At 43.4% G+C, this 24,219-nt stretch overlaps 1 protein-coding gene across 6 annotated transcripts in view; it reads right to left on the bottom strand.

Annotated features, from left to right (window-relative positions):
* Positions 1-24,219, bottom strand: part of camk2g2 (calcium/calmodulin-dependent protein kinase (CaM kinase) II gamma 2) — a 358,108-nt gene that overhangs the window by 188,387 nt on the left and 145,502 nt on the right. For all 6 annotated transcript variants that reach the window (XM_078531014.1, XM_078531015.1, XM_078531018.1 and 3 more), the window contains exon 3: positions 20,264-20,323. In XM_078531014.1, coding sequence (XP_078387140.1) covers positions 20,264-20,323 — 60 coding nt within the window. The remainder of the gene's footprint in view (positions 1-20,263; positions 20,324-24,219) is intronic.

Consider the following 24,219-nt stretch of genomic DNA (forward strand, 5'->3'; position numbering starts at 1 on the left):
GTTAGCATGCAGGTGCAGCAAACAATTAGGAAGGCAAATGGCATGTTGAACTCTATTGCAAGGGGATTGGAATTGGAATACAAGGATAAATAAGTCTTACCACAGTTGTACAGGGTTTTGGTGAGACCGCATCTGGAGTAGTGTGCACAGTTTTGGTCTCCACATTTAAGAAGCCATATACTTGAATTGGAGGTGGTACAGCAAAGGTTCACTAGATTGGTCCCTGGGATGAGGGGGTCCTATGGTGAGAGGCTGAGTAAACTGGGCTCATATTCTCTGGAGATTAGAAGAATGATAGGCTTTCTCATTGAAACCTGTGAAATTCTGAGGGGGCTTGTTAGGATAGACGCTGAAAGATTGTTTCCATTGGTCGGGGAATCTAAAACACCTGGGCACAATCTCAGGATAAGGGGCCAATCATTTAGGACTGAGATGAGAGGAAATTACTTCACTCTTTGAATCTTTGTTGTGAATCTTTGGAATTCTCTACCCCAGAGGGTTGTGGATGCTCCATTGTTGAACACATTTAATGCTCGGATAGACAGATTTTTGGTCTCAGAGAATTAAGGGATAAGAGGAACAGGTGGGAATTATGGAGTTGAAGTCCAAGATCAGCCATGACTGTACTGAATGGTGGAGCAGGCTTGACGGGCTGTGTGGTCTACTCAGAGTCAAAGCCAGAGTTTTACATCATGGAAAGAGGCCCTTTGGCCCATCGTGTCCATGCCGGTCATCAAGCCCCTATCTATTCTAATCCCATTTTCCAGCACTTGGCCCATAGCCCGGTATGCTGCGGCATTTCAAGTGTTCATCTAAATACTTCTTAAATGTTTTGAGGCTTTCCACCTCTACCACCCTTTCCAGATACCACCCGCACCCCCCTCAAACCCCCCCACACCCACTGGGTGAAAAAAAGTTTCCTCAAATCCCCTCTAAACCTCCTGCCCCTTACCTAGAACCCCTGGTTATTGACCCCTCCACTAAGGGGAAAAGTTTCTTCCTAACTACCCTACATATGTCCCTTATAATTTGTACACCTCAATCAAGACCCCCCCTCAGCCATCTCTGCTCTAAGGAAACCAACCCTAGCTTATCTAGTGTCTCATCATAGCTGAAACTCTCCAGCCCAGCCCATCCTGGTGAATTTCCACTGCACCCTCTCCAGTGCAATCACATCCTTCCTATAGAGTGCTGACCAGAACTGCACACACTACTCCAGACGCAGCCTAACTAACGCTTTATACAGCTCCATCATAGCCTCCCTGCTCTTATATTCAATGCCTCGACTAATAACGGCAAGGATCTCAAAAGCCGCCTTAACCACCTTAACTATATTCATAACTTAACTTTATCTACCTGCCCTGCTGCCTTCAAGGATCTAACATGTACACCAAGGTCCCTCCAATCCTCTGTGCTTCCTCGGGTCCTACCATTCATCGTGTACTCCCTTGCCTTGTTAGTCCTCCTGTTCCTATACCAGGAGGGGTTGTACTTAAAGCTTGACAAGTTTATCTGGGCAGTATCCATTATAAATAGAATACATAAAACATAGAATGGATAAAGTTGGCAGGGAACGCACACATGAGATTTAAAACATTTTTAATAGATAATATGAATAGAATAAACACTTCTAGTTCTCCAATGATTAAGAAAATTGGTTTAGTAGATTTTTTGGGTACCGACTAATTGATTTTGGGAGAACCACAATCTTTACTGGGATTTAACTTGTTGTATATAACTGGTGTCACAGTGGAAGCATTTTGCAACACCAAAGATTATAAAAACACCCAACTAATTTTTTATTGGTTGGAAATTCACAGATAACAGCAGACATACAGGAACAGCCTCAAAGTTGGAGGTTATTTATTGTGCTCAGTCCACTGTTACGTCTTCAGGCAACAACATCACAGCCGCAGTACAGGAGACAACTGCTTACTGGCTTTTGACCTTCAGTCACAGTGGGAATATAATTCATGCAACTGGCTCGGTGTGATAGGGAGTGATTAGAGTCACAAGCTAGACCGATATTGACTGATGGCCATGTTCTCACTTTGAATGTTAAAACAATGCACAGAAGCTCAATTCTACAATGCTTCAGACTATAGCCCTCAAATGGAGCTAATATTGGTGCACGTCCATTATTTGGCTACAAACGAGGACGCCACCACCGAGGGGGCAGTGATAATCGGCTGTAACATCCGAGCTCCAGGGCAGTACCCCAAAGGTGAAGCGGGAAACCAACCCCCTGTTTCCCCACCCCGGAATTTCCCAGGTAAGGTTTGCAGACGTTTGCCTGGGAAGTGCAAACTTCCCCGGGCAATGGCCCTGCACTGGGAACCATCCAAAAATGCAACTTGAATCGCAAACTTCAAATGGTTCCGACTGTGTTACATTAATAGTTACCCAGAAAAGGTTAGAAGGATTAAAACCATTTCTAACTCTGGGTAACTATTCTACAGACCCACACCAACCTCCCACAGGAATTCTCCCATGCCCCCGAAGCCCCCAGGGGACTCCCTGAACCTCCTGACTACCCCACCCCCCACAAAGAATTCCCCCTCCCCACGGGACTTCCTTCCTCCCCCCCCCCCCCACCCCCCATCCCACAATCAGGACTCCTCACTGAGCCCCGACTCCCGACTTTCACCAGCAGCCCCCCACCCCGAGGCTCAACCCGACCTGCCCCACCCGGGGAGAAGCCCAACCTGACCCCTCCGCCCCACCCATTATCTTATACACACCTTCTCCATGGCCTGTCAAGGACCATTATACTTGGCTAGACCTTTAACTTATCTGGTTTATAGCAGCTAGTGCTGTAAAAACAGGGGCACGGCCTCCTTACATTCAACTCGACGTTAGACCCTGGGACGCACTGCACCGCCCAGATCTTGCCCGGCTCGAGTCAGAAGGTTCGGGTGAGATAGGATAGAAAAAAATTTCACGTAGGAAAGTAGGAGCTGAGTGGCAATCTGAATCAGATTACCATGCTGCGGAAGTTCAGGCTTTTTATGGGTATTGCTGTGTATAAAATGACTACTGTATTCAACAGTATAACAATAGTGACTGTACTTAACCAGAGCATCGGTTGGAAGCCCCCTCCCTGAGCATCAGGCGGGGCTCAGTTGGTAGCACTCTCTCTGTGGAGTCACAAGGTTCCAGGTTCAAGTCTCACTCCAGGGTCTGAGCACAAAAGTCAAAGCCGACCCTCCAGTGCACTACGGAGCGAGTACCACACTGTCGGAGGTGCTGTCTTTCAGATGAGACCTTAAAATAAGGCCCCATCTGCTTGCTTGGGTGGATGTAAAAGATTCACAACACTATTTTTGAAGAGCAGAGTTATCCCCAGTGTCCTGGTCAATACTTATCCTTCAATCAACATTGCAAAGACAGATTATTTGATCATTACTGACTTGCTGTTTGTGGGAGCTTGCTGTGCACAAATTAGCTGCCACATTTTCTACATTTCAGCAGTGACTACATTTCAAAAGTACTTCATCGGCTGTCAAATGCTTTGGTATGTCCAGTGGCCATGAAAAGTGATGTGTAAATGTAAGTCTTCCTTTTTTTCTCCCTCCTCAGGCATAGAATGAAAATTTGAGAGCTATAATCTTGGCATATCCTTAGTACTTGTATAGAAAGTGGCATTCCAATAAGTCTAAAGCAGGACAAAGCACATCCCACTCACCTTCTCAGTAAGGTACACTGAGGCCTAAACAAGGGAAGGAATTACATTTAAGAGAACGAGAGAGAGGTGTGTGTTTCTTAGGACAAGATTAGACAAAAACACATTTTATCACAGTCTAACTCTGACAATTTAGTGTTCAACATGGTTGAGGCCCAATTTGTATTGGTGTTATAAACCTGTGACCTCTTCACACTTGTAAAGGCCAGACCTAAAACCTTACCACCCAGTCCTCAGACAATATTAACCATAAGTCACAAGGCCATAACACTGCAGCTGTCCTAAGCTATTTTGTCTAAAAATGGAAGAGCCAACGAAGCATCCATGGCGATAGTTCATGGTGTAATAGAGGAATAAATACGTAGTGGAGGATGTGGGAGCTCTCACATTACTTGAATGTTTCCGTGAATAAGACCCGTGGACGCTATTTTCAGAAGCCTCATTTGGGACAAACCAGGATCATCAATTGGCTCCCAATCAGTAGGAAGTGTTTTCATTCATCACTTTATCCCAACTGCAAACAGTGCCTATTTACTGCAAAACTCTTTATACATTCAGGAGCATTTGCTGAGACGAACACCTGGTCACGAGCCATGGGCTGACTATATTTTTAGACACCTTGCAGAGCGGCTTTCACCCGCTGAAAGCTGATAAAAATCATTGAAAGAAAAGAACCAACTTACATTTATATAATCTCTTACCACATCCTCAGCATGATTATAGTCACCATTGTTATTTAGACAATTACTTTTTACACAGCAAAGTCCATATACATTAGAAGAAAGCAATGTCCACAGTTACTCTTGCGATATTAATTGAGGGACAATGTTGGCCAAAAGCGGTCTGCTTTTCTCCAAATTGTAAAATAGATTTTTTTATTATTTTGAAGGATATGATTTATTTATTTATTTATCATCATCAGGGCAATCCAACACACTTCCTAAACAATTAGTTCCATCTGAGGTATAGAGCTTGTATTGTTATGAGGGAAAACATGGTAGCCAAGTTGGCCGTCCTCCACAAAGCAAACGAGATGAATGACCAGTCAATCCATTTTTGGTGGCGGTGGTCAATGAAGGAATGTTGGCCAGGACACTTCCTTGCTCTTCTTCAATCATATCACAAAGATCTTTAATGTCCACCCAAACCAACAGACTTGTTAAGCCTTGGCTTTACGTCTCATCAGGGACACTGACAATGCAACACTCCCTCACTCACTACACTACTCATGTGTCAGTCTAGATTACGTGCTTAAATCTCGAGACTCGCAATCTTCTGGAGATAGAGGCAAGAATGCGGCCATCAAGTCAGGTTGACACTGACAAATGCATGACATTTTCGAAACATTTGAAACTCTTTTGCCTATAAAAACAAATTAAATGCATCCGTTTAACTTCCAAATCAGGTGCTGGGACAAAATCGAGCAATGAGAATGCTTAGCAAAATAAATTTGTTGATTATTTAGAACTTGTTGATAATACATTCACAGCTTGTGGAGTCAACTGTGCTGTTCATTAGAACATAAGAAATAGGAGCATTAGTCATCCATGTGGTCCCTCGAGTCTGCTCTATCATTTAACTAGATCATAGGTGATCTTTGACTTTAACTCCATTTTCCTGCCCAATCCTCATATCCCTCAATTCCCTTTCAGCCCAACAATCTGTTGTCTCAGTTTTGGATATACGGAACAATTGAGCAACTGCAGCTCTCTGGGGTAGAGGATTCCAAAGATTCACAATCCTCTTAAGTGAAGAAAATTCTCCCCACCTCAGTCCGAAATGGCTAAGCCCTCATCCTGAGACTATGACCCCCTAAACTCTCCAGCCAGCAGAAACAGTCTCTCATCATCAAGCAGTCTCACAGTTCGTCGAAAGGGAGATAATTACTTAAATGGGAAGTCGGAATATTCAGGGATGTGGAGAAAAGGCTAAGAGTTGCCTTGTCTAATAAAATGGCAGAGTAGCTAGGCCTGGTGAGCTGAATGGCTTCCTACGCTTGTTTGCCTTCTTTCTCTGTGAAGGGGCTATGACTCATTAGTACAGTATGAGTGAACTATGAAAATCAGTCTTAGGGGCAGGGGTAACATAATGTCGCTTTTATTTTGTTCTGTTTATTTTAGGAGGGCTGTTGACAATTCATCATAGTCAATCAGGGATGCAGTACATCAAGGGGAAGTGATGGGATAATTCTTCTGCTGCAATGTAATAGCCCATCAAGAGCAAAATAAAAAGATCAACCACATCACATAATAAATACAGAATTAGAGTTAAAGATGCAATCTACTGAATATGTTGTAAAGATGGGTTATTGCTTAAAAAAGACTTTTTCACCTCAGGAATAATTCAAAATCTTTAAAACGCAGTGAATTTTATTGTGCCGGACAAAGAGGCAGTCGACTCATGCGCAATGTGATCTTACCGCTGACATGAAAACGAATGCTAATCTATTTCTTTCACATTTTCAAGGGAGGTATGTGGACAGTACAATGGGAGAACTCAGTTTCCTTTTTGAAAACGTTTGCACGAGGCCTTGAAACACCAGAACAAGCCCATTTCCCTGTGTAACATCGCTCTCAGATATGATGGAGGTCAATGTCAAATTTGTTGCCTGGGCAGTAGTTGGCAGTGTCATTTAGCCACTCGTTGGAGAATACACTTAACGGTGAGATAAAGTTATCATATTTAACCTGTTCTGCCATTCAATGAGACCATGACTGATCTGTGTCCTAATTCCAGCCACACGCCTTGAATCTCATAACCCCTTAATAACCTCGTCTAGCAAAAATCTATTGATCTCAGATTCAAAATTCTTAATTGAGCAGCACTTACTCTTTTTTGTGGAAGAGTGTTCTATGTTTCTATCATATTTTGTGTGAAAAAGGGTTTCCTAGCTTCTCTCCTGAACAGCCACGTTCTAATTTTAAGGTTATGCCCTCTCGCTCTAGACTCCCCATATCTCTCTATCAATTCCTTTCAAGGTACTAGAACCCTCAATCAAATCACCCCTCAATCCTTTATATTCCAGGGTGTGCAAGCTGGTTTATGTAATCGCTGCCTGCAATATCACCCTTGGAACTTAGATAAGCGCTGATAGAATCCCTCCATAGGAACTAAAGATGCAATAAGTTGAATGAGCAAGACTTCAGAAAGTATGTTTTGTAGACAGGAACTACATGATATGTCCAGATTGTAGTTGGACACTGCTCACCCATTGCCATGATGTTTACTTTGGAGCTGGTCTACAGCTTTAATGGGTTGTGCTTGCTTTCTTCTCCTGGGTCCAGTAGTTATTCAGATTGGTTAAGCGGCCCACTGAGACAGTTCCCTTCTCCAGACAATACGGATGGTGTTTCCATCTCAGGGGTGTCAAGTATTTAGATCCCTTGCCCAATGATGGTGTCATCTACTCATTTTTTTTAATATTTACTTACGAAAAGCACAGTTAGCCACAACTGGATTCTCAACTAGCCACAGATGACTTGCAGCTAACAAATTGGACAATACTGTTGTTTGGAGATCACGGATTCAAACCTATTTGGCACAATATGATGGTGCAACAAGGGGACAACCACTATTGCAGGCTGACCAATAAATAACCAGAAGTTGATGAACAAGAACTCTAATCTGTATTTGGTAAATGGATAAAGAACATTTCAACACGTTGCTTTTGCATTTTGTGCTGTGAATCCTGAAACCACATAGTAGACACCTCTTTAATGGAAAGTGCTCCCTGGGTTTGGAGGTGGGGAGACATTATGCTTTATCTAATCATTAGATCAGGTGAGGCATATACAACATGCGTACAGGTGACAATATTATTCCCAGCCAGAATGGAGATGACTGTTAATTCTCTTGTCAATCACACCTGGAGACTGGACTGTTGTAAGTGAGTGGGATTGATCTCACAAACAATTTGTATTGTGTAACTATTCTCCAATTGCTGCATTTTTCTGGAGAAATATTCCTGCTGTTATGGGGGAAAGTTGCTGCAGTTCCAGACATAAGTTTGCAGCGGACTTGACTTCAGTAAGACTCAGTAAACAGACTTTGCTGATCCGAGTAAATAGACTGTTTGCTGCGAGTCCTGCCATGAGGCCTAGTCCAACTCCAAGTCGTTGGCTGACACAGTGGTGGTCAGGAGATATTCTGTACAATGTGACGGAAATAGGCTGCAAGCTTGGGAAATGTTTCCTTTAGTTTACAAGCCCCTGCTGGCACTGTGCCCATTGACTGGCATGCACTGTATTCAGATCACATGTTCCAAAATGCTTGGTCAAACAAGAGCAAGCGTCATTTATTACTGTTGTGACTTGCTCTGCCCTTTGGCCACTGCTTGATAGTTATTGCTGGAAGTGGAGTGAGCCAAATGTCAACAGCCATTTTTCAAATGTTGGCAAGCTCAACCATCCTCTGTTCAGTTGCCAGCTCTGAGTCCCCAATTTTAATACCCCGCAGTCAGCTGCCTGCACCCACAGTTTCTACCAGAGCTGTCATGAAATAACTGCCATTGGATAGCGTGTTTCCAGCTCCAATCTTTGCAGGAGACCCGTGAATTGAAAAACTAGCTTCCATTCCATCTCACAAAGGACACCAAATACTAAAGCTGTCTTATGCAAAGTAACTCAGATTTCTGCATTGCTTTGTTCCACACTTCTTTTCAAATATGTGCAAAGAAATCTGGCGTAGTTTATCACATTGAAGTGAATGAAAATGGAGAACAAACTGCAAAGGAAAGTAGCTTTTTTCATAAGTATGCTGGACACAAAGCTCTCTTGTAATCACCATTTAGTTATTCCTAACTCTCGGCTACAGTTAGGTTCAGTAAGCAAAGGGTTGTCTTTCAAGAGAGAAATCTTTTGGCAACTTATTTTTTTTTTACATTTCATTTTATGTGGTTTGCAGTTTGTTGAAATCACAGTTTATTCTTTTTTCTGACCTCTCCTGTTCTCCAATCCCAAACATTTGTTCAATTCACTAATTGCTGAATTCACCTTTCTCTCTTGCAATCTTAGCTTTTTGCAAACCAAGTTGTCACCCTGTTTCTTAAGGGTAGAGGGGCATAATATACACGAGTAGAATGTATATTCCCTAGTCAGTACGATCATGGCTGATCTTTTACCTCAACTCCACTTTCTCAACATATCACCATCTCCCTGGATTCCCTTAGAGTTCAAAAACTATTGATCTCAGTCTTGAATAGCGACTGAGCATCTACATCTTTCTGGGGTCAACAATTCCGAAGATTCACAGCCCTTTCAAGAAGTTAAGACCAAAACAGAAGGCAGATACTCAGCCCACCAAACCTACTTTTCTCAAGGGCGTGTGTGATCATTCAATCAGATGCCTCCCGGCCACTCACTATCTGTTTAGCCTTTTACTTTGAGGAATGCGAAGATCTTTCAATCAAATGGTTCTATTGATGCCTTCAATAACCCTCAACAGATAGCAATCCAGCTGCCTTTTATACATGTCCATTGACCCCAAATGATTTGCCTTCACTGGCAGTCACTTCCACGTGTCTTCTGCCCTATGGGAAGGAAAGCTAATCGCTGACCTTGTTCAAAATCGGTGTCCTCTAGCCCTAAACTCATTGTCCGAATGAAACAGCTGGTTTAAGTCAACCATAGCTCCCTCATCATCAATACTTTGCACTTCTAAAGGGCACTGCACTTTAATCATCGGCACCATTTTTCAGCTGCTTTCCGAGTTCCACTTTTGTTCATATCAAACCGACACTCCACCCACCCCCCACCCATGTCCTCTCCCTCCTTGCCAACTCTATCTGCAAATGTCACCATTGTTAAAGGCCGAGAGTCTGTTTAGCTTTCCATGGCTGTGACATTGTTGTTTTGCCTTTTGAAAGCTTCATTTCCAAGGGGAAAGCGCAGCTGTGCAATATTCCACGAACGCCTGGATTCTAGGAAGTGGCCAGTTGGTCTTCACTCTGTCCTACCACTCACCAGGATGGTCCGAATTTCAGTGATCGCATGCACTCATCACCCCTACAACTGTTGATTCCAGAATAGCTGTCATCGTCTCTGGAGGTGGCAAAGTGTGAAGGAGTCATTGCCAGGAATAGACTCTGAGCGTTTGAGTTTAAAAGACAAGGCCTCAAATGATTATTTTGACTATTTAGCTAACCACAGTATGGTCAGGGTGTGATCTTGGCACTGCAATCCTTTTTGTGACATGCTAGCAGCTCAAATACTCAAGTGTAAAATTACCGTTCCTGCTCATCACTTTAATTCCTAATTACATTTTTCTCTTGTCAGGATGTAAGGCACCTTTTCTTTTAAAAACCACTTAAGTGCCACCTCTCCCTCTTATAATAATAAAAAATTGCTCAACCTCTCCTCCAGACATAATGAAAGGTCTCTGTCAATATTACAATGAACTGTATGAGAAAGATCCAGAAAGATTTCCCATTCGCTTCACCAGCTCCTTGCCTGTGTGGAGCAGTTGGCCTCTGATCAGCCACTCACTTTGAGAAACTTCCCAGGCGCTATCTAAACTGAAGGCCAGGGCAAACCTGGAGCTTGAATCCGGCTGATTCCATTTCAAATGTTCACCAAGAGCTGCAGGAAACTCTTTGGTCCCAGCACCAAAATCTATATGGGCTAATGGCTCGTCACAATTGCAAGGAATTACACAGGAATAAGTGTTTGCACAATTATATAAGCGTAGGTTCCAAGCCTTTACATCTACTACCAACATGTGGTAAGATAATTTTTTTTTAAAAAAGGTAGAAAATCAGTTTCTTGTTCAACAGGTAAGTGATTTCAGTCTGTGAGGTCTTAGTATTTACTGTTCTGACCATGAAGAGCCCTGTATATTCATCATGCTAAGGATTATATGTAGTCTACACACGCAGACAATGGACAGTCTGGGTGCTTAAAGGACTGCTCCTGGATTAGTGCCTATAATAGCCTAAACTCTAATTACCTTAATGTTTGGCAGCCGAGCCACAGAATCAGTAAGCAGAAACATTCGATTGACAACACCAGTGTCCCTGACATGCTCCAGCACCTAGCCAGGCTGAGAAACTTGGAAAATAAAAGATCAATGTTTGGCAGGAATCTCTCTCCCCCCACCACCACTGCCCTCATTTTCTCCCGGAATGACTGGAGTGAGGACTTTAGGAAATCCATGAACCAGTCGGGATATGTTCTCCCTGGAAAAATATTATATGTTGCATGAGGCATTAATATTTTTTCCCTTTATACTTTCATGGACGTGGGAGTTGCTTCTAGGCCAGCATTTGCTGCCCATCCCTAAATGCTTTTGAGCTGAACAGCTTGCTAGGCCGTTTCAGGGGGCAGTTAAGAGTCATCCATATTGCTGTGGGTCTGGAGTCACATGTAGGCCAGACCAGGTAAGGGTGACAGATTTCCTTCCCTAAAGGACATTAGTGACCCAGATGGGTTTTTATGACAATCGATGATAGTTTCATGGTCACCATTACTGAGACCAGCCTTATATTCCCAATTTATTAATTGAACTTAAATTCCACCAGCTACCATGGTGGGATTTGAACGCATGTCCCCACAGCATTAGCCTGGGCCTCTGGATTACTAGCCCAGTGACATTACCACTACACCACCATCTCCCCCTATTAATTCTTGTGGAATACATGTTAGGAATGCAGTGAATACAAGTTCATTATATTAAGCATACAGGAGAAGTTTTCTGTAATGCAGAGATGATTATTCAGTACTGAACATTCTATTCCTCTTGGACCATATAAGAAGCTTGATATATTTGAACAAATGTATGTCACTGGTTCATATGTAAATCAGGAGGTAATGAGCTTATTGACAGGTACCAGGTTATACGCAACCTTGTTCCTTTAACGTTTGTTTTTGGGCTGTGTCAATGCCACCTTTACTGCCCATTCTTAGTTGCGCTGAAAGGGTGGAGATGGACCTTATTTTATGAACATTGCAGCCCTTGTGGTGATACACTCATGATGATGTTAGGTTGCAATGATTATTTGTACAATCGAGTTGCTTGAAAGGGCTCTTCAGAGGACATTAGAAGTCACCAAACCGTCGAATCTTACAGCACAGAAGGAGGCCATTCAAATTGGTGTGCCTGTGCTGGCTCTGAATGAGTCAGCCACATAGCGTGGTACTGAAGTCACATGTCGGCCAGACCAAGCCAGGTTCACAATGAGACAGCGGTATTGGTCATTTCTTTCTGATATCAAGCCATAGATTATTGAATTGAATTTAACATATCCATAAATGTGCACTGAAACATAGAAAAGACTTTTACTGATGTATGCTTAATGTGTTCTTATGACATTCTGCTGCCCCTTATTTTTGCACAGTTGTTAACCCAGTTAAAATAAATAGGTTAATGCCTGCGCTAAAACAGCAGACCAAAAATAATCTCAATTCACTAATAGTAATTTCTAGGTGGAAGTTTCTAAAAATTTAAGGCAGCATAATGTGAATTATTGGCAGTATCCAGACCAAAACTATTACAATTCTTCTGGATGACTTGGCAACGGTTCTTCTTGGTCTGATTTTCCAATAAACATCAGTCCAACCTTTGATGTGATATGAGGAGCAGCCAGAAAGCTGCTCACAAAACTGGAAATTAATCCAATATCATCAGCTGTTCAAAGCCTCCCAGCGTTGGAGCACTGCTACAGCTTGTGGCTGTTCATTAGCAGTGACTGCACGCACCACAACGTCAAAGCTCATTGTCTGTATACAAGTACATCTCGTAGAAAATTTTCACTAAGACAGGAAAAGTACTGATGATTTACAGTGATTCATTTCACCAAGCTGGGAACTCGAACTGTTTCAAGGGTCAAGCCGTTTTCAGTCAATGCTCTAGTTTCGCAAATCCAATCTCGTCCTGGCTATCTCTTATTTTGGTCGCAGTGTTGGTTGAGTTTCTCGAGCGAGATGGGTGTTTGTCGACATGCTAAAAACAGTTTGTCAAACACAAATAACTGTCAAAGTCAATTACGAGCCACAATGGTAAACAGCTCGTCACACGTCAACAGCTATCACAGTTAAGCATGGAGATCAAGATTAAGGGCAGATTATTCATCTAAAGAGGGCTACCAAGATATCTAACCCAAACACATCTTCAGTCCACTGAATGAAACTTATACATGATCACCAGAGTTATCAACTGTTTATGTGGAGCAGGGTCCCAAAAAGCAACCTGCAATCAACCCTTCATACTTTGCAGTAGAAAAAGAAATCACAATTTCAATCTAAATGTTCACATTCAATAAAAGATGAAGTCCAATTATTGGTTTCAACAAATCTACCTTAATTGTCCAGTTTCAAATAGAACGAAAGTAAACAACAAAACAGATGAATTCTACACTAAAGTGAGGGAACACAACCCTTACTGAAATGTGCACACTGTTGAACATGTTCATATTTAGCCAAGTTTTACTCCAAAACAGACGCGCAGTTTGACAAAATTTGCCAAAGGCTCACTTTTGTATATCCATTAGTATCTCCTGAAAGATGTATCATCAATTTTATTCCCGTTGCTGGGCTTTGGAACAAGAATTCCTCATGCAGCATCATTATAAACACAGTCATGACAATTTCCTCTGTTTCGTATTTCATGTGAAATTAATTTAATTCTTTGAAAAAGTCTGCAGATGTGGTCAAGGTAGAAAGGAGGGGATCTCTTCGCAAACCTGCTCATAATTTTCCCCCTGTACTGCAGGATATTGCTTCCTGTGTGTTGACTTTTACTGTGCCAAAGTGTCGGGCCAGAAGTGAAACAAAATCCCAAAAGGATTCTGCTGTCTGCGTTTGGAAATCACTGGGCATCTTAGGTGGCTGTATCGTAAATCAACTAATTACCACAACTAACATTCACTATTACAACTACAGTCTCCTTTCTTTAGCAAGCTTTGAATTTTGCTTTCAAATTAAGCTGCCAATCTTTATAAAATCTTTAACCTGTAATGAAATTTGTAAATGATGGCAATTTATCAAAATATATCAGTACAAAATGGCCAACTTGCACTCTCCACTTCAATGGCTTCTTTTCTTCAAAATGGCAACCCTGAGATTTCCCTTCTAGGTGAAGCATTTGGTAGAAAGTGGGAGCTTTTTCAAACTTTCAATTTGTTGCAAATTAAACAGTTTACACTTTATTTTTAACATGTTATGGTCCCAACCCTACATCCCATCCCGTCAATCGGAGCTGCTCAACTCCAGCCCTGCAACATCGCCTGCCTCCCCACCCCCATTACCTGCAACATCGCCTGCCTCCCCACCCCCATTACCTGCAACATCACCTATCTCCCCACCCCCATTACCTGCAACATCACCTACCTCCCCACCCCCATTACCTGCAACATCACCTACCTCCCCACCCCCATTACCTGCAACATCACCTACCTCCCCACCCCCATTACCTGCAACATCACCTGCCTCCCCACCCCCATTACCTGCAACATCACCTACCTCCCCACCCCCATTACCTGCAACATCACCTACCTCCCCACCCCCATTACCTATGAAACACTCCTTGGCACCTCTGGACTTGATTTATCCGATGTCATTCTCTCAGGCCTTGCATCCTGTTACCATCATGGAACTCCAGCTTGTTCAAGGTGCATCAGTCCTGCACTGGTTGCCCATCACCCTTGCCCTCACCCATCCACATTGGCTCAGTCCTCACCCATCCACACTGGCTCAGTCCTCAAAGCACTGAGGGCCCTCAGCTTCCAATGGCTAAGGCCCTCCCTAACTTTTTAACCTCCTCCAGTCTTATGTCTCACACCTTTCAACCTGCCAACTCCAGTTTGACAAATTTTGACCTCCTGAAAGTCATGATTGCACCTACCGGGTGCCCACACTCCTGGCACCTGTTGTCCAATTCAGCTACCCTCAGTGCCCTTATCTTCCATGCCACTTGGAAAGATAACAGTCTCTGTTTCTCCAATCAGATGATTCTTCACCAAACATAAAAAGAAGTTATAATGAATGAACAATTATTCAAAGATAGTTTAAAAAATACATTTTTTTTTAATGCCCCTATAGCTATTCCCCCTGCTGCTGCTCTGCTGTGCCTGGGCAATCCTGGAGAGTCGGCAACCTTGCTCAGTGCTCTGACTGTGACGTTCTCTGCATTCCTTCAACTCCATTTGTGTTGTTATTGATGACAAAGCTCTGACTCACCTCAGGCCTACTCTCTGGGACACCGCCATAAACCTCTCTCTCCATCCAACTTTAAATGCCTCCTCAAGACCCACCTTTCTGACTGGGTTTCCAATCGCCTCTCCTGGCCTCCTGAATACGGCAGTGTTCATTTCTGCACTACCCCCCCCAAGCCCACCCTCCCACCTCTGTAAACCTTACAGCCTTATGCTGTTTACCGACATGAAAGGCACAATATAAAACCCACAGAGCTGGTCAATCCTGTATCATCTTCAGGGAACACAATTTAATCCCACTCTCCATCTTGCAGGGTTAATTTAGAACCTAACTCATATGTAATCTGGAACACAAACCTAGGATTAAATAATTGCAGGGCCTCAAAAAGAGACGGCCAATGAGAGGGGAGGCTGGAGGAAGCCACAAACATTATTCACATTGGTAGGATTGTTAATATGGAGGGGACAAAATGGTCCTTTCTTTGCCGGGAGAAGCAGTTTCTAGCACCAGTTTCTTTCTTGGCTGCTGTGAATTTGACTGTGCCTGATTTATTGCTGCTTTCAAATACCAGCAATGAAAATGTCCAGAGAGAGAAACTACAGTTTTACCAGACATCCACATTCTAGAGGCAAGGAGCGGGCAGGAGATCCTGCACATTTTGTGAAATGTAAAATCTGTGACAGAGTTTGGTAATTTTCTTCAGTGTTTTAATGCGGTGCTAACTGTGGCAGTTTTGCATCCCCAAGAATCATGGTAAATTGCTGTTCTTTGTCCGACTTTCCCCTGTGCTTAAAGTTCTCTCTTCGCCTCTTCGATCACTCACTCACTCTCAGTCCTGTCCTTCCAACAATAAGGATGTGGGCATCAGTGGCAAGGCCAGCATTTATTGACCATCCCTAATTGCCCTTGAGAAGGTGGTGGTGAGCTGCCTTCTTGAACCGCTGCAGTCCCTGTGGCGTAGGTACACCCACAGTGCTGTTAGGGAGGGAGTTCCAGGATTTTGACCCAGCGACAGTGATATATTTCCAAGTCAGGATGGTGAGTGGCTTGGAGGGGAACTTCCAGGTGTTGGTGTTCCCATCTATCTGCTGATCTTGTCCTTCTAGATGGTGAGGGTGTGTGAAACTCCAGTCGGTCTCTCCTCACCCCTATCCAACAGGTGAGAGATCACAGCACAAGCCGTATGGAGAGGCATCACACACCAGCTTAATCCTTTTGGACACATCATAATGTACAAGCATTGTACCATCTACCAATTTATTTTAACATAACTGGAATGCCTTGTCACACTTCCTCATCCAATCCCATGGAATACCCTTCCTCAAGAGTTCATTAAATGGATGCAATCATACCAAATTTTGTTTGAATTTACTGTAGTAATTCACTAAACCCAAAAAAGATCTGAGCTCAAGAGATATTCTGAGGGTGTGGCAAATTTCTTATTGCTTGAACCTTACTCTTGGTGGGATGCAACCCACCTTTGTCTACCCTGTGACCCAAATATTCTACAGAGTTTTGAAACATTTCATATTTGCATACCTTTGCCCAAATTCTATGCCTCCAAACATTGGAGCACCCTATTCAGGCTGTCATCATGGGCTTGTCTGTTTGGAGCTGGATGAAGAATGTCATCCAAATAACACACTAATCCCGGAATTCATTGCAAAATTTGATTCATCACCCCTTGGAAAATTCCAAGGGTTGAAGAAACACCAAATGGCAGCCAACGAAACTGAAATAGGCCCGTGTGTGTATTAATAGTCAAATGTGACTTCGAGTCATCGTCTAACTCAAGTTGCAGATAGACATTTGTCAGGTCTAACTTTGAAAAAATCTGGCTTCCTGACAATATTGTAAAATTGTGGCAAGGTATAGAATGGATTCTATTCCAGTGCCTGATTTACGGTTAACTTATAATCCCCACACATTCTTACACTCCCATCTGACTTTGGTACTACCACTATGGGAGTAGCCCAATTACACCTGTTGTACTTTAGGGATAATGTTCTCAGTCTCAAGTCTTTTCAGCTCTTGCTCCACTTTCTCCATTGAGCATTCTTTCGAGTTATCAACAGTCACAGATTGCAACTCTTTTGAGTACAATCACAGTTCTTGGTTTCCGGGAGTGGGACATGAACCCACAACCTTCTGATTCAAAGGCGAGGGTGCTATGGACTGAGCCACAGCTGACACCTCTTCTCCATTGAGCATAGAGTACTGGAATAGGCCTGCAGTAAATTGATCTTGTGTTCCTCTGAACTTGTATGTTGGCCTTATATTCAAACTTGGTACTTGGCAATCATGTCATCGTGCAAGAAAAGCTTGTTCCAATTGAACTTAATTGCTGCTGACCAGTTTCTTCCTAACCAGGCTGACTTTTCATCCTTCACCACGATGATGGACAATTTTGCACATTGCTCTTTGTATGTGACTGGTGCCAACACACTTCAGATTATGGGAATTTTCTCTCATCTATAGTTCTGTAATTCTGTGTGATTTCTCCAGATAATGCTCACTCAACGTTTCACAGTATAGTGGTTCTGGAATCATGCTAACTGATGCACCCATGTGGACCTCCATGTTTACTAGAGCTCTATCCAATGTGCCTGCATGTCATTGTAATGTAAAGGTGCTTTACAGAATAAGGGTTAATGTAGGACTGAAGAATAGCACCACCCATCATATGATGAATAAAGACACATGGTAATAGACTGAGAGTACAGTCCAGAGAGAACACTTTGGAACTAGCCTATGTGGAGGTAACAGCATCATGCATGACAGTAACATGGGATCTGTAAATAGTTAAAGGTTAATAATTAAGGTTCATGTTTAAATATGTAAGTTTCAAGATCTCATCATTGAGCCATCTAAGGAACAAATATTACTTCACCTGCTTGGCTATGATGCCCTGCGAATTTTCACTGGATATCCTGGTGTTTCAGATTGTGAGTCACAAACAGCACATCAACCTTGTGCTGTTCGACAACCGTATGCAGCGTGTGTGTGTGTGTGTGTGTGTGTGTGTGTGCGTGCATGTGCCAGTGTGCATGCGTGTCCGTGTGTGTGTCCGTGTCCGTGTCCGTGTCCATGTCCATGTGTGTATGTGTGTGTGTCCGTGTGTGCGCACGCATGCCCCGGTGTGCATTCGCATGTGTGCGCACCCCGAGGTATGTGCGTGTGTCCCGGTGAGGGTTTTCCGGTGTGTCCTGGCCAGTGTTTTCTCGGTTTACATTCATTTGACGTGCCTTGGCAAGACGACCCTTCTTGCAGCTTAGCACTCTGCCTTCACAAATGGACAGTCTGATGCCCAATGTTATACAGTCATGATGGTCTACACCACAGAAGGCGGCCCTTTGGCCCATCGAGTCTGCAGCAGTCAAACAAGTACCTAACTATTCTCATCCCATTTTCCAGCACTAGGCCCAAAGCCTTGTATGCCATAACATCGCAAGTGCACATCCAAATACTTCTTAAATGTTATGAGGGTTTCTGCCTCTACCAGCCTTTCAGGCAGTGAGTTCCAGATTTCCGCCACCCTCTGGGCGAAATAATTCTTCCTCACATTCCCCCCTACCTTAAATCTACGCCCCAAGATTTAGCCTAAGCACCGGTAACAAAACTTAGCAGTGGTATCACAAACTGCCTTTGTTGGGACCTTTGGCTTTACTCAGCTGCAGCTCATTTACTGCAGCAGGCGACTGGTGGCTGTTAATGCTGAATTCTCAAGTCATGTTCTGCCATGTGCATGGGCAATGCCATTTGGCAAACTACGTTGAAAGTTTACTTTGGCAATATCAAATGCATTGACTTTTTAAACCGCACACAAACCTGTCCCACAATGCTCTCCTTTAAATTCTCCAAAATTACAATGGGACAGCTTTCTCAAAGCCATGACAAATTCTCCGATTTCCTCACTGGGCAACGGATTCCTTACTGCAAACTGTTGGTTTCTGCCATCTCCAATGGCTTGGGACTGGACTGTTGCTCAAGCTGACACAAGATGTCCGACAGTGGTGTGTCCTTCGGGTCACCGTGGGTGAGCAAACTCTTCAGCAGGTGGGATTTTTCAGCCCCGCCATCGGTAGCCATCGCCGCAGGCAGGACCCAAAAATTTGGAGAGCGGGCAAAAGTCTGCAGCTCACCAAATTTTCACCGTCCCGCCCACAATGAGGCCCCCTGCTGGCGGGATTGGAAAATCCCGGCCTGCGTTTCAAGCACTTCCGGGTCTGCTTCAGTCAAAAATATCATCCTTTTCTCCACTGCCTGACTAACAGCTGGATTATCAGGGTCATCGGGGATGTGTTCGAAATGAAAAACATCTCTAGCCGCTCCACATGTGTCAAAAGGCTCTCAGTCACGACTATACTGTCCCAGTAAAGCCCGTTGATGCCATCACCTTCGAAGGTCAGTCCGCCTTTGTGTACAAACAGCCTTTCCTCTAAAACCGGATTGTTAAGCCTATTTCTCATCAAAAAAAATATCTTTCAGTTCTTCTGCAAGTTTGCTGGAAGTTTTGCCCAACTCAAATTTGTTCTGTTAGGGAAGATCCCACCTTCTTGCCAGACTGTGATATCTTTGCAGGACAGAAACATTGGAGCAGGCACGTAGGCCAGGATTTTGCCCCTGGCGGGCGAGCTTGGCGGGGGCGAGTGGGAGCAGTTGGGAAGCATGTTGCAGCGCTCAGCGCTGGGTGTGTGGGTGTGTTTGTGTGTGGGGAGTGGGGGGAGGGCGGTGAGCGGGGAACTGTGTGTATGAGCGCAGGTGTACGCAGGAAAAAGCTCCCCGAGGCACAGAGCTGCCTCAGGGAGATGAAGATTTTTGAAAATAAAAAATAAAGGATTTAAAAATGTTAAAAAACATATCCCCTCATGTGACAGCATGGACATGTTATTAATGAACTATTACAATTTTTCTTTTATTTTTATTTGCTGTTGAAAACCTCATCCAGCCCGTGGACGAGGTTTCCTAAAAAAAAATCCAAAGGCTGCTTGACCTTTTCGCCTGCCCACCAGCCGCAAGGTTGGACGGGCAATGAAAAATTGAACTTAATTATTACTTCAATGGCCTTAACAGGCCTTTTAATTGTCAGCAGGTGCACTACCAACTCCAGCGCACGCCCACTGAGCTAAATATCACGCGAATGCGCGATGATGTCGAGACGCTTGCCCGATGTGATCGCGCGTCATTTTTGCTCGTTCAGATCGGCCGTGCGCCCGCCCAGTGAGCAAAAAATTCTGGCCGTAGAATTCTAAACCAAACTGAAACTTGTGTATTCCGGTTAACTTATATACCTACGTAAATAGTCTCAAGAGGTTGCTATTACAGCCACCGCCCCTTTCCCACCTCTTTCCCACGTGAATCCTACGTCCTTTGGGGGAGCTAGTCCACCCCAATTTTTAACCAAACAACATGGCACATGTTTTTTGAAATGACATACCAATATTGGGATGCTTCAACAGCCGACAGATTCTCGCTTCACGTTCCAGCTTCTGGTGATCTACAATTCAAAAACAAAATGGAGAATTATAAACCAAAAACATCTCGTAAGCAGTCGGACTTACTTTAATATAAAGCTGTGAATTGACGGATAGTTTATAGCTGCACTTGTGTAATCTATATCTGCACAAACAGCAATGTCAACAGTGAAAACAAATGCTCCAGGTACCTCCTGCAAATCGATCCATGGGAAAGATTTACAGGCTCAACGACGTCAAAGCTGAAGTCTCGGCTTTGCTGCAATGTGCAGGCCAATGGCTTATGGTTCACCAGTACAAAAGTAATCTGAACATTAATCTCGCTGGACTTGAGCTAGTTCGGAAGTAGGTTATAGCAGTGTAGTAATTATGGTAATGGACTAGCAATCTAAAGGTCACAAGTTCAAATCTTAGTTCTGAAATTGAATTCCTTAAATCTGGCTGCACAGGAAGCATTAGCATGAAAACAGCAAGATTGTCTCACAACCCAACTGGTTCATTCAAGTTTTTTAGGAAGGGAAATGACCAAGTCAAAGGAGTCTGACTACACTGTTCACTCAATGCCACCCACCCCCACCCCCTCCCCCCAACGCCAGGGTGGACTGGAGAGGAAATCAGTTCGTACTAAGATACCCTATTTCACCCCTGCCTCAGCTCAGGGGCTGCTGAAGCCTCATTCATGCCTTTGTGACCTCTGGCCTCAACTATTCCAAAGTACTCCGGTCCAGTCTCCAACATTGTACCCTCGTAAACCTGAGGTCATTCAAAACTCTGGCGCCTGTTTCCTTAAACGCAACAAGTCACCTTTCTACCATCACCCCTGTGTTTGTTGGCCTACAATGGAGCAAGTAAAGCAATGCCTTGATTTCAAAATTTTAATCCTTGTTTTCAAGTCCCTTCATGGCCTTGCCCCTCCCTATCTCTAATCTTCTCCAGCCCCACAACCTTCCAAGATATCTGTGCTCCTCTAAATCTGGCTTCTTGAGCATCTCTGATTTTAATTGCTCCACCATTGGCGGCCATGCCTCCAGTTGCCTGGGCCCCCGAGTTGTTGAACCCTCTCCCTAAGCCTCTCCACCCTCTCTTTCTTCCTTTAAGACTCTCCTTAAAACCTACCTCTTTGACCAAGCTTTTGATCCCTTCTGTTTTAATATTCCCTTATGTGGTTCAATGTCTAATTTTACTTTATAATGCTCCCGTGAAGCACCTTAGAATGTTTTATTATGATAAAAGGTGCGATATAAATATAAATTGTTGCTGTTATAACCATAAGAAACACTGCAACGGTTCATGAAGAAAGCCCATCACCACTTTCCCAATCAGGATGGACAAGATCTTAGACCTTACCAGCACTCCAGAGAATAAAGCATCACTTTTAAAAAATGTTTGGCAAGTAATAGTTACAAATACTCTTATGCACACTCTTGTTCCTGTGTACAGGGTTCCTCTAACTTTAGTAAAATAAATTTCCATGACTTTTCCATAACCAAGCTGAAATATTTCATAATCATTTTTTCTCTCAAATATGTCATGAACATGAATAATGCTTCACACAAGCATTGGAACCTTGCATTGTGTGTTAGTTATCCAATAACCTCAATTTCTCACGAGACTATCGTGTTGTGTACAAATTTTGTATTCCACGTAAAGTGCTTATGGGTTCACCAGTCTATTTATCTGCACCTGGATTCTGAACATGCGAAGCAAACGAATACGGAGAGGGGGAAGTGGATGTTGGAAAAACATTGGGAAGAAAAAGGGTGGAATTCCGGCAAGTCAGAAAAGTCTCGTCCCCGTCTATGAAATTCCATGATTCATCAATGGCTTTGGGCCTTTTTTTGGAAATTTCCATGACTTTTCCAGGTTTCCCTTAACCAATGGAAACCCTGAGTGTAGCACTGGTAAAGGAGTGGGGTACCAATAAGACCCACTCAAAGGCAGAAGTTCATTTTCGATGCAGAAACCTCTGTAATCTGTAAACTCTTTCTCCCGATGATTTACCCTGCCCTGCTCATGCTGGGATATAGTTCCCAAAGCATCAGCTACTCTCAACTAACCAGTCAGTATTCTGGTCATAGCCTAGACAGGAATGTCTTTAGACTATTTAACTGGGCAATGCATCGCAACAAAGGCAACTTCCATCCTTTTAACTTTTGCTTTTGACTTCTATCCCTTGTTCACCAACACATACACACATTCACCAGAAGGAATTATTAAACAGCAGTCAGAAGTGTGAAGATTGGTAGGCACAGCACTCCGAGTATCTGATACAAACTACATACATCAGAGCTGAAAGCTGTGATAGGCCAGGCTTATGAAGCCTTCACTGAGAAAAAACGCCAAAGAATTAAGTAAGGTGTTCCCATGTCATTTTTCTTCTAAAATACAGTTCAGAGTATGTCTTAAGCCATACAACAATCCCTTAATGCCTAATTTGGCCACCTTCCTGCTTCCAAACAGTATCAGCATTTCTCCAGATATTAATCTTTCAAAATGGTTTTTTTAGCATTATAAACAATTTAGGAACTCAAACACAAGGCTGCCTTTTATAGGGTGTCACTTGATCGCAGCTGTACATGGCGTCCCATCCAGGTTTAGGACCTCCGATATGATTTGTGCTATTTCCTATTGGATTGTGACCAAATTCACCTTTACGAGACACAAAGTGCTTAGGACAGAAAGCAACAAGAACTCACAGAAAAGTGAAGCTGCAGCCATCTGGCTGATTTGAAAGGCTTCACACATGGCACATCACATCAACGGCCAGTTAAATCAGCTACTGTGTTCTGCTTGGAAGAAATATGCTCCTCACTGCAATTATAATGAAGGCCATCTGTCTCACTAGGGGACACCAGGGGACATGCTTTGTGCAGCCGTCAGCAGTGACTGGTACTGAGAAATTTGCACTCCCTTGTGGCACGCTCTTCAAAAGCACCTGTTATTTTCCAGATATAAATTACTTTTAAACTTCAGGTCAAAGATGACCTGCGGGCTAAATATATATTATTTTGCTGGGAATGGAATGATTTTGTAATAACTGAATAAGGTTAGCAGGGAGATTTGTCTGGAACCTATTATATTGTTACTTGAACCTAGAAAGGTTTAGCAGTTTGAGCTAATTCAAAACAATGTTGCACTTAACTTGCACCAATCCCGTTCGCCCACCACCCATCAGCTCGCTGACCTTCATCACCCCACTGTCAAGCAATGTCATGATTTTAAAGCTCTCATTCCTGTTTTCTAGTTCCTCCATACCTCACGCTTCCCTATCCGTCTTCTTCCAGCTTTCCAATCCCCAAAGCTCTGAGCTCCTCCAATTGTGGCCTCTTGTGTAGCATTGATTTTAATCACTCCACCATTGGTGGCCATGCTTTCAGGTGACTTAGCACTATGGCTCTTCACCTCTCCTCCTTAAAACCTACCTCTTTGATCAAGCTTTTGACCCTGATATCTCACATAATTCTGTCTCAAAGTTGAATAGCTCTTGGTGTCAGACGCGGCTCAGTTGGTAACACTCTTGCCTGTGAATGACAAGATTCCACCATCATCCAGTCCCACTCTGGGGCTTGAGGGATAAAATCAAAGTTGACGCTTCAGTGCGGCACTGTACAGTCAGATGTGCCGTATTTCGGATGAGACATTAAGCCAAAGGCCCCATCTGCCTGCTCAGGTGGATGTCAAAGAATCCATGCAACTATTTCAAAGAACAACAGGGGAACTCTAAAGAAGAGAGTCATATGGGCTCGAAACGTTAACGCTGTTTCTCTCTCCTGAGGTTGTGAAAGGCACCATAAAAACGCAATTGTTTCAGTGAGCTCAAAAGTCAATTGAAGCCGGGACTGGAGTCTGGGATTTTCTCGTTCTCCTGTTAACTCCATGGCACAGCAGGTAACAGTGTAGTGGTTGAAAGAGCACTATT

Source organism: Cetorhinus maximus, chromosome 27 (assembly GCF_964194155.1).
Source record: "Cetorhinus maximus chromosome 27, sCetMax3.hap1.1, whole genome shotgun sequence".
NCBI classification, from domain to species: Eukaryota; Metazoa; Chordata; class Chondrichthyes; order Lamniformes; family Cetorhinidae; genus Cetorhinus; species Cetorhinus maximus.